The sequence below is a fragment of the Bactrocera tryoni genome, chromosome 3 (assembly GCF_016617805.1).
Source record: "Bactrocera tryoni isolate S06 chromosome 3, CSIRO_BtryS06_freeze2, whole genome shotgun sequence".
In the NCBI taxonomy this organism is placed as follows: Eukaryota; Metazoa; Arthropoda; class Insecta; order Diptera; family Tephritidae; genus Bactrocera; species Bactrocera tryoni.
In genome coordinates, this window is record NC_052501.1 from 78,487,998 (window position 1) to 78,501,720 (window position 13,723).

Below are 13,723 nucleotides of genomic sequence, written 5' to 3' on the forward strand. Positions count from 1 at the left end.
CTAAAGTTTATCATTTACTTCAGTAATGCAAAATATCGACAAGTTCTGTTAAATAATGTTACTGATTCATATAGTCCTGTGTGTTTCTTATTACACGTTCCTCTTTAGATAGATTTCAGTTATTTCCAAGTTCTTTAGTATATTGAGAGTCGGTTTTACGGAGAATATATTTTTTTATTAATAATTTTTGTAGTCCTTTATACTCATATTTTTATTAAAAATGCAGTCTCTTTTGCTTACATCATTACGACATGGAAAATGTTTTTCAAATTCTTTAACATTAGGTTTGGCAGCCTCATCGTCGAAGATTTGTAAGTGTTACTTTTGGGGTACTAGGTCATTGTTTCGGTTGTATGAATATGGATGCATGACGTTTACCAAAGTATAGCGGTACAAAGTTCATCTCCGGCAGCGATCCTCAAGATAAACATATATACATAGTGTAATCAGTAAATTAATATTATATTGACTATGTATAAAATTGCTATCGCTGAGTGCATATGTACATATGTACATCAATTACGTATAAATTATTAAATTGAATATAACAACAAAGTTCATGTCAAAACCTGTTTATAATATCAACTTGATATATGTACCATACTTACAACTAAAATTTTTTGTTATTGTTAATAAGTTTATTAATTTCAGCATGTTATCGCAATTTGTCTACATCCCATCCATTGTATACTGAAAATGCCAAATCTTTTAAAAGGGGATTTGAACAAAACATAGTTTTGGTCGATGGCGTCCGAACTCCTTTCTTACAATCTTTTACTGACTATTCTAAATTAATGCCACACGAATTAGCTCGTCATGCTTTGGTGTAAGTATTTTTATACCCTCTCCAATTACTAAGCAGAAATAAAACTACGGCAATATTTTGACATTACAGTAATTTGCTAGATAAAACAAATATTGATAAAGAAATTATTGATTACATCGTTTATGGCACAGTAATACAAGAAGTTAAAACTTCGAATGTTGCACGTGAGGCAGCCTTATGTGCTGGATTCAGCGACAAAACGCCTGCGCATACAGTTACAATGGCGTGCATTAGCTCGAATGTGGTAAGAATTATATTTGCAATAACTCGGTGTTTTTGAATATAATAATATTACTATACTTCCAGGCTATCACCACAGGTATTGGTCTTCTAGCGACAAATACTTATGATGTGATTGTTGCTGGTGGAGTCGAATTTATGTCCGATGTACCCATTCGGCATTCGCGTAAAATGCGTAGCCTTTTATTAAAAGCTAATAAGGCAAAGACTCCATTACAAAAATTGGCATTACTTTCAACTCTGCGACCGAATTTCTTCGTTCCAGAGGTGATAACAACTACAATATCAGATTGATAGTACTCATATTCACTATGGCCTGTTTACAGCTTCCCGCCGTTGCCGAGTTTTCTTCAGGGGAAACTATGGGACATTCTGCCGATCGTTTGGCTGCAGCTTTTAACGTGTCCCGCAAGGAGCAAGACGACTACGCGTTGCGTTCACACACATTAGCTAAAGAAGCTCAGGATAAAGGTTACTTCACTGATGTGGTTCCAGTTAAAGGTTCGTTAAACTTTTTAGTTCAAATACTAATTTATTTTTTATTAAAATAGCAGTTGTAAGAATTTTAAATGTGTTCGTTTTCAGTACCCGGCAGCACAAATTTTATAGAAAAAGATAACGGTATACGAGTTTCCTCACCGGAAAAATTAGCAAAACTCAATCCTGCATTTGTCAAGCCATATGGCACCATTACAGCCGCAAACGCTTCGTTCTTGGTAAGTAATATATACATATGTATGTTCTAACATTATTTAAGTTTAATTTCAATTATCGTATATTTTAAGACTGATGGTGCATCTGCGTGTGTACTTATGAAAGAAGAGACTGCAAAGAAACTTGGCTTAAAACCCAAAGCATATTTACGCGATTTCCTATATGTCTCACAAGATCCAATTGATCAATTACTTTTAAGTCCCGCTTATGCTATACCAAAACTTTTAAAAAAGACTGGTCTCACGCTTAAAGATATCGACACTTGGGAAATTCACGAGGCATTTGCTGGCCAAATTTTGGCGAATCTTAAAGCTTTGGACTCCGACTTCTTCTGCAAGGACTATATAGGACTTAGTGAGAAATTCGGTGCACCCGATTTGAGCAAATGGAACAGCTGGGGTGGTTCACTGTCAATTGGTCATCCATTTGCCGCAACCGGTGTCAGACTTTGCATGCACACGGCAAATCGTTTGGTACGTGAAGACGGACAACTCGGTGTTATTGCGGCTTGTGCTGCGGGTGGTCAAGGTGTTGCAATGCTTCTGGAGAGATATCCTGGTGCTACTGCAGATTAAATATGCATTTATTATGATTTGCATCCACATTCTTCCATTTGCGTCTAGACAGTGTGGCCTTCAGTAAGACATTTTAGAAATTGAATATTTAGGCAGTAAAGTGTTCAACATAAAGCGATATTAATCGAAATTTTGTAGAAAAAAATTTAATATTATTTTTTATTACTATTATCATAAAAGTCGAATCTGTATATTATATCATGTGTACCTCTTTCATAATTTTATTTAATAAAGTATATAGAAAAACATTTCACATGTATGTGTCCTTAACTTTTTTTAAAACATAATTGTTAATAATTTCCTAATTAGGTCTGCTTTCTCAGCGGCATAATTAAAATAACACACATATTTATTATGAATTTTTTTTTTTATTTATTTTTATTTTTTTATTTTTATTACTTATTATACATTTGGAATCAGCTCAAATTCTTGCAATTATTATGTATGTATGCATTTTTCTTAACATGCTAATTGTTGTGCCTTTAATTTCAAACTGTCTTCAATTTGACGGTATAGTATCGGAAACGATTGAGAGATAAAATTATAAATGCACACATTTATATTATTTTATAACATTATTTTAAAAAATCGTATTTGAAAAAAAGAAAATAAAAATTCTTGCGGACTTTCTCCAAATTAGTTTCAATAATCTTTGGGGACGGAAACTACTATGAATTAAACAAATATATATACAAATTATTATTTAAGTATTGAGAAAAAAAAAGACGAACAATGGTGTTGTGCGGGGATTTCGTGCGTAGTATTTTCTGACATATGTTGGCACCATCACCTTAATAATTTAGTTTTGCATACTGAACTAAGAAGCGTGGTGTGGTGTGTATAATACGTGATGAACACGAGAGCGTAGTTTTTGAGCAATTGAAATATATTTAATCATTTTTTTTAAATCTCTCACCGCAAATGAACTGGTCAGATCCAATAGGCCGATATAAACTATCCATATTACCTTATAGTGCTAATGTGGATTAAAAAGTAATTTTATTTTGATTATGTATGTATTTTCGAACATAAAACTTCATGAAAACCCCTGATCCTAAGTGCTGCTTAAGTTGCGTTTCATCATTAATGATTTCAGTGTTGGTTATCCCCTCGGTTTTGTCCTTAAGCGGAGAGTAGCATTTTTAAATTTTTCTACTTAAATGAATCCATCAATTCACGATTTCAGTGTCTGTGCCTCCCATATCTTCAAACTCAAATCAAATCATTTTTAAATTTTGTATAATAAACTAAGAGATTTTAAAATTTGTTAATATTTTGCACTTTACAATAACAAAATAACTGATTTTTAAGTAAAACTAAAGTGAAAATATTATAATATGTACTTTTTCCGAGACGCTCCAGAGTAATTGCTGCCATTGTCGATTTTTTAAATATTTCTCTATGAAAATTTAACAGAGTATTCTTCAAATGTCATACAATAATGTATCATTGGTTTTTAAAAATAAATAAAACATAAAAACGGACTTTGTTTTACACGAATTAAGCCTACTCCCCCCTTAACTGCAATATATTCTCAGCTCAGGCATGATTCAATTATATAAGGACAATTTGTCAAAAGTGTTTCAATAATAATGCCAAAATCAGCTGTTTTGCTTTGTTTTTATGAATTAAAAATATATTTTTCAAACATTCCAGCCATTGAAAATGTTTTTCATTATGGAGAACAGTATACGAATAGATTGTAAACCACACAAAGTCATTAAAATATAAACAAGAAATGCATGAGGTTTATTTGACATTATGGATTAAAAAATATTTTCATAAGAAGAAGCACGCTAACAACATGCTTATATAACTGAATCATGATTTAAGAGGTCGCACATTAATTTTAATATCAGGGTGTATATGTTTTCAATAATTTTATTAAAAAAATTCGAAACGAAAATTGTAATAAACAACGAAACAGCCAATAAATTTGTATAATAATAAACAAAACAAGCTTTAACATTGAATACATTTAATTGAAATTTCGTAGTCACAGCAAATTGTTAATGAATAATTAATATGCAGACATAAAACAAATCGTTAATATTTGAAAAAAATTCCTTCGACGAAACAAAGAATACTTAAATTTATATTAAATAAAAATTAGTCACTGCTTTCTAATTTTTATAAATGTATTCACGTAATGAAACTAGCAGTTAAGTAAAAATAATAACACTTTTTTTTGTTAAAAAATTATAAATATTGTATATAAATTGATTTTTTTTTTTTCACATATCTTATATATGTATAAATATGTATTTATGTACGAGTATGTAAAGTACTTTTTAGTTTTGACTATAAATATTTATTCGGCTAGCGTTTTAACACATTAATTAGTTGCACCTTTTTTGTGAAGCAATATTAGTGTTCGAATATAAATGATCGAATTCCGAACTGTCTGTATGTTCTACAATTTGTAGTTGTTCATTCGTATTATGCATAATATGCTCAAATGCGAGGTTAGAACGTCTGCCAACCCCTTCGTTATTTAGATGGGTTGTCACATGTAAATTGCCAATATTTGGTAATTGCTGTTGCGTCAATTCCCCATCAATTTTGTCTTTTTCAGTTACTAAATTGTTGTAATTTTGATATTTACTATTAGACATTACTTGGTAACCATCTTCGGTTAGCGTTACAGCTGTCTCCTCATTCGGCGTTATGGTATGTCCACTAGACGTCTTAACCATGAACGCCGACGGATCACTCGATGTTGAGGACAATGGATTGGAACGAGCCCTTTCCTGTAATGGTGCTGGTGGTGTTGAGGAGATACCATGTCGTCTACGTATAGAATCCACTACATCAAATAGGTTTTTTGCATCCATAGCCAGGACATGCGCGGATGACAACATATTTCTAAAAAAAAACAGTAGTAAATTGAACAAAGTAGAAACTAAAAAAAAACGTCAAGAACTAGCTCTGTATTACCGTCTGTATTCACTATCGAGCGTTGTGTCACTGTACTGCTGTGCTAAACGCATTGTTGCCACCAAATCTTGCATATCCTTTGACAACACTTTGTGTGCCATTTCAACCTCTCTAAAATTGAAGAGATTTCCTTTAGAAAGTCATAATTATTCATGGATGTTGATGTAATCTTACCTAAGCGCTTGCGTGGGAAAAACCCTGGACAGTCGATCCACGGATGCCAGCAAGGCACGCAATTCAATTCCAACATTTCGTACTAAATACAAATAGTTATTGGCATTTGATTTTTCCACATCTTGCGAAAGTGTCATTATCGCCTTAACCACATTTTTAGTAGCACTATACACTTCGTCATTGCTACGATCAATCGCCAACGTTGGCTTATTGCCACTACTATTAACGGTTTGTTTGGCAGTTGCTACATCATTATTTGGCCTTGAATCACTTGGGGTATCAATAAAATTACTACTTGACGAGTTCTCTATTGAGGATGTACTATTCTTTAAGGTGTCAAGTTTGCAGTCGGGGGTGTGCGGGCGTGAAGCTCCTAAGGAATTACTAATACTTGGTGAACACTCGGGTAAACTTGATGGTCCATGATGGGAATTGAAATAACCCATAGCATTTATATCCGAATTTGATGTTGCAAGGCTCAGACGCTTCTTCTAAATGTTGGGAAGTTATAAAATAAAATTAATAAATAATTTTGTAGAGTCAGGATTTTCGAACATCAAGTTGTGTATAAACGGTAATATTAATAAAAATAAAGATATTATTATACGGTTATTTTCGAAAATAAAAAAAATTCACAAAATACGTATAGTATGTATATTCCAAGAACGAAAAAAAAATAATTTTGCTTGATACTACAATCGAAAATATATACGAATTTTAATTAAAAACAAAATTGCCTTAAAACGAAAATGGCACATTTCAAAACTTTTTTTGTAATGCTAAGCATTATAAAATCGTGGTAACGCATACTTCCGATTTTATAAAATTACAACAAAAAACCAACTGCTTCAAAGTAAGGGTGCGAATGTTGAATATAAATATGTATTTACATACATACATACTACGTGATACTTCCAGACTAGAAAACTGAAAACGCAAATGAAACCATTACAAATACTACTTCAAATTATAAAAAAAAGGAAAATTTAAAACAAAATTGTAACAAATTGCATTTAGTAGGGCAAGCTCAAACCTGTGCGCCAAGTGGACACTCAGCAATATGCACGCCATCCTGACCTGCCAATATTGCGCTTTGCTGCACTAAATTTATGTTATCTGTATAATTGGAAGCTTCTAACTCGCAATTTTCATTAATTGGATAAGGATATTGTTGCATGGTATGCATATTAAAGTCCTTTCCTATGCCATAGCTAGTTGTAAAAGATTTCCCGCCTGGTGCCATTGGCGTATATGTTGAGTTAGGTGAAACTTTTGGATCGAATGGTTCGGCAATGGCTTGAGATTTGCAATTACCACTTAAGTCGCGTTGTGATTGCATGCGTGGAATTATGTCAGCTGTGCGATTACGGTTTAGTGAGCTGGTAGCACACGATTTTACATTACTACCACCGAAATCGTAAATTTCTTCTTGTAATGGTTCCGCTTCCATTGAGCTTTTCATTTGATTGCGATATGTACGATAAGAAATATTACGTTCTAAGCTATTTGATAAATTTGTTTTTGCTGTTTGATTGCCGGCATATGCGTCTAATGTTGTTGCTCTTTCTAAACTACTACTACGATGTACCCAATCACGCATGAAGTTATTGGAAATAGAAATCGATTGATTGCGCTCCAAACTACCACCTTTGGATGGCATCGGCTTAACCGAACCTATTATGTATGTATCATGATTACGCTCCAGACTGCCATAAGAATGCGGATTGCATCTACGCAATAAGTCGGATTTAGTAATCTTGGGATCCACTGGCATACGGTGGAAATCGTAAATATTTGCTTGTGGATTATATAAAACAAAATTATTTTGCATTTGCGGTTTCTGACAGGGCAAATTAGTTGGAATTGTGCAAAAATTATTTTGAACTTCTGCGCGTGAGTTTTTCAAGTACAACGTAGTGCTAGGATCTACTGCATTACTAGCATTTAGATAGACGCAATTCGTGGAATGCTTGGTTTTATCTAGACAACTACAATGTAAGGGCAGAGACAGGGGTTGTGTTTCATTGGTAATTGTTGTGGACTTAAGCGAAGCAGTTTGTTTTTGTGTGCCACCTAAACGTGTTAATGTCGAAACATTTTGCTCATCCGCTATGGGATCCAATTTAAACAATTCAGATGCTGGCAATTTGGTCATTTTCAATGGTACATCTGAACTATTTGGGACTTTTGTTGTTTTGGTTTCATCAATTTCTACAGCTAATGTATTAAATACCGATGCTGGTGTTGTATAAGCTGCTGGATTAATGCTGCGATTCTCGTTTTCCATCATTAATCTGGCCAATACTTCGGGATTTTGTGCTATAATGTATGTTTGTGGGCTTAATGGATTTTTTTCGCTCACTATGGATGACTGCAACGCGGAATCTGTAAACATGAAACAATAGAACGATCAGTTCGATTTCAAATTTATATAAATTATGCATCACCGATTATAACAAATTTATATAAATTATACGATCACCGTTAGCCGAATACTTTAAAAAATAGTATAATAAAAATTATTACCCCCTTCGAAGGGTGTTCTAGTCGGTTTAACTGGTGGTACTTCGCCTTCGCAACCACTCCATGACATGGCCGCCACACGTCTGTTCTCACGCCTCATTGTCTCCGAATCGCTAATTTTCTCATCCACTAAAATTTCACTGAGAACAAAATGTGAACATTATTATTAAAATTTATACGCAAAAACAAAACAAAAAAACAGAGTCACTGAACACGAATTTGTTAAATTTGTGTTCTAACATGACTAACTGTTATTGGCATAGATACAAATGAAAGTTTAAGTACTGAAACTTACTAAAGAGTTTCTTTGATACGCTGGAACGTGGGTCGTTTGGATGGCTCATGAGCCCAACATTGTGACATGAGTGAGTACAAGCGTGGCGGACAATCTTTTGGCAGCGGCAAACGTTCACCGTTTTCCAATTTCGTTATAACGTCACTGTTTTTGATACCTTGAAACGGCTTTACTCCCAACATCAGTATTTCCCAAGCGCAAACGCCTAAAAGAAACAACCAACCAAATAGTATGTATATTTAATTGCCTCATATTTTCAATGATTTTTGTCAAAAATACCAAACATCCAGACATCACTAGCGTTGGTGAATCTTCGAAAATTGATGGACTCGGGCGCCATCCACTTAATGGGCAATATACACATGCTCGAATGATAATACGATTGATCCGACACCCAACGCGAGAGACCGAAATCAGCAAGCTATGATTAATAGGTAACAAAATTAATTCAATTCACATTAAAAAAAGGAAAATTAATAATAAACAAACAGAAATTATTTTTATTTTATTTTCGCTAAACATATCTAAATTCATGTACAAACGCTAAATTTTACCTTTATACAAGTTGGCGAACTGACTAACACATTTCGTGCCGCAATATCTCTATGTACGAACTTCTTGGATTCCAAATAGCTTAGGGCTGTCGACAACTGGTAGCAGTAGAGGAGCAGCGTACCACGCTTAAGTCTAAAATTGCAAAGGAAACAGAGAAAGTTAAAGTAAAAACAAATAAATCATGCGCTGTTTTCCCGACGGTGATGTCTACTTTTACATTGAGCTCAGCGACGGTTGGGATCGTTATTGCCGTTGGCCAAATAAAAAATGGAAACAAAAGGAGCTACCGCCTCCGACAATAATCAATTATTGGCGCGATCTTGAAGGCGCAAAAAAAGAACACATTTTATTGGCAGATTTGTATTTCGAGAATTGGCTAAAATCGCGTTTAAAGGAAGACGCATGTTTGCCATTGTTATATGCTGTTGGCAATCGTTTCATTAAATTGGAAAAAGATTTTCCAGCAGGTTTCAGATGTGCACCATTGCCAATGAGTCTTAAGGAATATAGAGAAATGCAAGCCATAATAAAAGGTAGGCATTGGCGTTTATTGTAACTCTTGTGCAATAATAATTTTGGAGTAAGCTTTTTGTTCTGCCTTTGCGATTTGAAAGTAAAAACGTGATAGTATTATTTTTTTCAAGGCTTGTTATAGCTTTTGTTTATATTGTATACTTTCAGAGGAACAGAAACAGAAAAAGAAGGCGGAGAAAGAAAAGAAAGCCAAGGCAAAAGCGGCGAAAACAAAGAAAGGCAAGAAATAGACAAACAGCTTAGAAATTTCAAAAATTACCAAATTATTGCTCTAATTTACCACATTAATATGAAAAATTAACAAATAAAAGCAAAAAGATATTGAAAAATAAAATTAAAAATATGTTTGAATAAAATTGTTATTTTGCATGTACAAAAATAAGTTCTGAGCGATTTTGTTGCATTATTATCAAAATATGAACTTAAAAAAAAAAAAATTTTTTTATATTGCCTCGTGTATATTTTTGGTTATGTTAGAAATCATACATACTTCTTACTGTTGGCTTTTAAATACGCCCTAAGTTCCCCGTGACGTGCTAATTCCATAACAATCCAAATCGGCGATTCACTGCATATACCAATTAAACGAATTATATGGGGATGATCGAATTTTTGCATAATATCTGAAAGATACAGGTTTGTTGAGTTTTGTTTAAGCTTATTACTATAACGTCTAACATACATGCTTCTTCTAAAAATTGCTCCATTTTTTGAGGGTCATCACTTGCTTTGCACGTTTTCACTGCAACTTGAATTACCGAAGATTTTATTTCCATAGTATTCAATGCATTCGATTTGGTATTTTTCTTAGCTTTCGGAAAATATGTGCCTATATGAACATCACCGAATTGGCCAACGCCTATTTTTTCATTCAGATTTATTTGAGATCTTTCTAATTCATAATTTCGAGCTAAATTTCCGTGTAAAAATTAAATAATATATGAATTGAAGCATTGAAAACATATATAAACCAATAACTAACCAGTAGGCGTAGAATAGTCGCCCTCATCATCGATTAAACCGATTTCAGCGTAGTCTTCGGTTAAGGTAGGCTTTGGTTTTGTGCTGGTTTGAATTGTTGCACCACCACCATCAGTTTGATCCTCCTCATTTTGCTTTTCCTTGTCTAAGCCATTATTTTGATTGCCCTTTGAACCTGTGGCTGATGCATTCAAGCCATTATTTATACTATTTAAAGTATTTACATCGTTACGTTCCCATTTGGAAACATAGCTACTGCCTTGAATTAAGCAACAATATCCATCAATAAGATCAGCAATGCTCTCTGCAGTCTGAAAGAATGTGTAAAAATAAAATTAGGAAATTTTTATATTTCTTTTAATTAAAACGTAAAACTTACATTTATGCCATCACAGGTGATTACTAAGTCTTCATCATTGCTCCTTGTCGTAATTCGCAATTGAGTTTTGACCTCCCAGCATTTACAAGGATTATATTTATCATCTGTAGAGGCCGAGTTAGCAATTGGCTTTTTAGATTGGTTATTTACACTATCCCTGGGTATAGCAAGTGTTACAATTTTGATAATGTCTTTGAAGGTTGCGACGCTTGTCAGGTCAGCTTGTGGATGTGTTTGATAGGAAATGCCTGAAAAATCAACATATAAATATTTATATAGTGGAAATGCTAGATGTCAGGCATACCAATTTGTGAACCGATGTACAAGAATCCCGATATATTCCATGCTGAGCTTAATGTTACTGAAAATTTTTCGTTTCCATTAATTTTACATGTTTGGAGAAGATCGAAAAACCTGCAAAAATTTGCATTAATGATATGGCTTTATGCTTAAACTTATAAATATATTATTGTAAGCCCATAAACAATAACATAATAAAATAATCAGAAATTTACAATCAAAATGGCTCGAATAAAATTATTGGAAAATTAACTTAAATAAACAAATAAACAAGAACTAGATCGCGACTGTATGGCAGCTATATGCCATAGTGGTCCGATTTAAAAATTTCATTCAATAATTCAGTCAAATTTCGTGAACTTATCACGTCAAAAAAAAAAAAAAGAAAAGAATATTTCCGACAAATATGAAGCTACTTAAAAAAAGGAGGAATGCAAAATATCAGATTGATATTTCAAAAACTGAGTGTCTAGTTTGCGTATTTACAGACAGAGGGACAGACTCAGCTCGTCACTCTGATCATATACATATGTAATATATACATATGTGTATTTTCTTCTGTCTGTTACAAACATAATATATCCTGTTCAGGATGTAAATAAAAAAAATATATGTATAGTATATGTAAAGCTTACTTGGTTATATATTCAATGTCCGTTAAATTATACACCTTCTTATATCCAGCTTGAATTAACTTTTTCAAGTTCTTTGGCTTTACTGAACTTATCACAGATTTTGGAAGAAAAGAATTTAAACCGATTTCCTTCTCAACATAATCAATATGGTGTTTTTTATCTGGCGCTTTAATTACCGTATTCTTAAGATAATGTCGGATACCTAAACAGCACAATTGTATCGCCGTATCGACATCGATTGTTGGATCAGACAAAACATAATCTTGTTTAGCCTAAATAAAAAATTAAATCGAATTTAAAACTGGAAATTATTTGAAAAATGTACATTAATCTTACCTGATCAAAATAATATAAACAGCTGGTTTTGTCTTGCTCATAAAACTCCGCCAAACTATTTGGAATGTAACGTATTCGCAGCTCAGCCCGCCAAACACTATTGACCGAACTCCTGTTGCTACTTTTGATATTTGTATTATCATAGTTGGAACATTCGAAATTCGGGCAGATCGGGTACCAAATATATTTCATAACCTGATTCATGCCTGTTGATCTCGTCATCCATAATATTTCTTTAGTTACTACATTATTCAAACGTAGTGCATAGAAATGGGGATTCGGCATATGACCCGGTACCAAGCTACGCACAGCACGTTCAATAACATGAAGTACAGTGTCATTTGCCTCGTTAACATTAATTGGCCGCATACCCTTGTTAGGCATGTGCAAATGCAAAACACATTCATCAATTTGTCCTAAATAAATGAAATTAGTAAAAAATTAAGCTAATAATGAGGGAATCGTATTTAATTATTTACCTTCATTTTGTGGAATTGGTGCTAGTTGAGTCCCAAAACCGATAGTAGCTTGTAATTTCGACATTAGAGTATATAGTAGTTAGGTTTCCCTCCTCGTTTGATGTTTTCAAAGCAATCTAATACAACATGTGTCCATTCTAAAATATTAAAAAATGTAATTTGGTATATGGTATGTATATGTAACACTACAAATTATAAACGTATTTATAGTATATTATTTATTAACATAACTAATAATTAAAATTTTTTTTAACTAAATAAAAATGTGCAGACTTTTAAAAAACCCCAAAGACTTATAGGTCATAGAAGACTCCTGGCACTGCGAATAGCAGTACTGGAATGTTTGTAAACATGCCGGCTTCCTTTTATCAATCTATTTGGCAAAGTAAAATAGAGCATTTTATAATAATCACTTTTTTTATTGTCAGTATATATATTTTTTCTTTCTAATAAAGTTCTATCAACGAATCACAATGATGCCTTTGCTTTTAGTTGAATTCTTGACACCATAACTATAGAGGTATATCTTCTACATTCACAACGATGGTGTCCAATAACACCCACCAGAAACAAGACATTGAAATGAATGTGAACACTTTTAATTTATGCCGATGAATTTGGCATTTATGCATACTTCACACGAAATTTCAACATAGCAAAGCATAACCCTAATTCCATAAACTAGATACAAAAACAAAATTTAAGGTGCTTGCACCCATTCCACATATGTACATGTCGAATTGTGTGTGGAAAAGACAACGATGGTGCTTGCAATTCACGCCTACATATATTTAAAACTGAAGTTATATTTTTAATATGCGCTTCTGTGTTTTCGAGCATGTAGTGACGACTATTCATAACTTTTTAATCACAATTCTTCATAAAAACACTTGTACATTATGATTTTTTGCAGTTCTACCATAAGTAAGGTGTTGTCAATCTTACATATATATGAACGTCGGATTTCCTCTTCGATTTCACCAGCTTATATAGAGTTTCCAAACTAAATGCCGCATTATATGAATTGTTTATTAATATTGTCACTCAAACACTGTCCGGCACAATATTAAGGAATAATAAAACTTTTTATAAGTAAAATTACAACTTTTATGCTTTAACTCAATACATTTGTTACCAAACAGATTGATTAAATCTAATGCTGCCATATAACAGGATTTATCTGTTTTTCTAACATATACCGCAAAGTTTCAAAACAGCACAGGGTGATTGTTGTATACAA

General features: G+C 33.0%; 3 protein-coding genes across 4 annotated transcripts; 2 read left to right on the forward strand and 1 right to left on the reverse strand.

Annotated features, from left to right (window-relative positions):
• The first annotated feature begins 166 nt into the window (after positions 1–166).
• LOC120770220 (trifunctional enzyme subunit beta, mitochondrial) lies at positions 167–2,469 on the forward strand. The gene is made up of 7 exons (XM_040097499.1): positions 167–311; positions 652–826; positions 896–1,070; positions 1,133–1,333; positions 1,393–1,567; positions 1,652–1,782; positions 1,852–2,469. Exons 1-7 carry the CDS (start codon positions 221–223, stop codon positions 2,353–2,355), a joined length of 1,452 nt encoding a protein of 483 aa, XP_039953433.1. The 5' UTR covers positions 167–220; the 3' UTR covers positions 2,356–2,469.
• Positions 2,470–4,597: 2,128 nt separating this feature from the next.
• Positions 4,598–13,614, reverse strand: LOC120770132 (focal adhesion kinase 1). Of its 2 annotated transcripts, none has more exons than XM_040097313.1 (17): positions 13,429–13,614; positions 12,484–12,620; positions 12,005–12,420; positions 11,669–11,940; positions 11,038–11,147; positions 10,734–10,981; positions 10,356–10,665; positions 10,056–10,283; positions 9,864–9,996; positions 8,839–8,971; positions 8,564–8,705; positions 8,285–8,489; positions 7,993–8,129; positions 6,500–7,851; positions 5,467–5,957; positions 5,293–5,403; positions 4,598–5,220 (listed from the first exon to the last, which is right to left on the reverse strand). In XM_040097313.1, exons 2-17 carry the CDS (start codon positions 12,545–12,547, stop codon positions 4,695–4,697), a joined length of 4,878 nt encoding a protein of 1,625 aa, XP_039953247.1. In that variant the 5' UTR covers positions 12,548–12,620; positions 13,429–13,614; the 3' UTR covers positions 4,598–4,694. The 2 variants fall into 2 exon arrangements, with proteins under 2 accessions (XP_039953247.1, XP_039953248.1); XM_040097314.1 differs by having other exon boundaries at positions 7,700–7,851; positions 13,429–13,610.
• On the forward strand, positions 8,965–9,626 carry LOC120770135. Its single transcript, XM_040097318.1, has 2 exons — positions 8,965–9,372; positions 9,521–9,626. Exons 1-2 carry the CDS (start codon positions 9,021–9,023, stop codon positions 9,601–9,603), a joined length of 435 nt encoding a protein of 144 aa, XP_039953252.1. The 5' UTR covers positions 8,965–9,020; the 3' UTR covers positions 9,604–9,626.
• Positions 13,615–13,723: the final 109 nt, after the last annotated feature.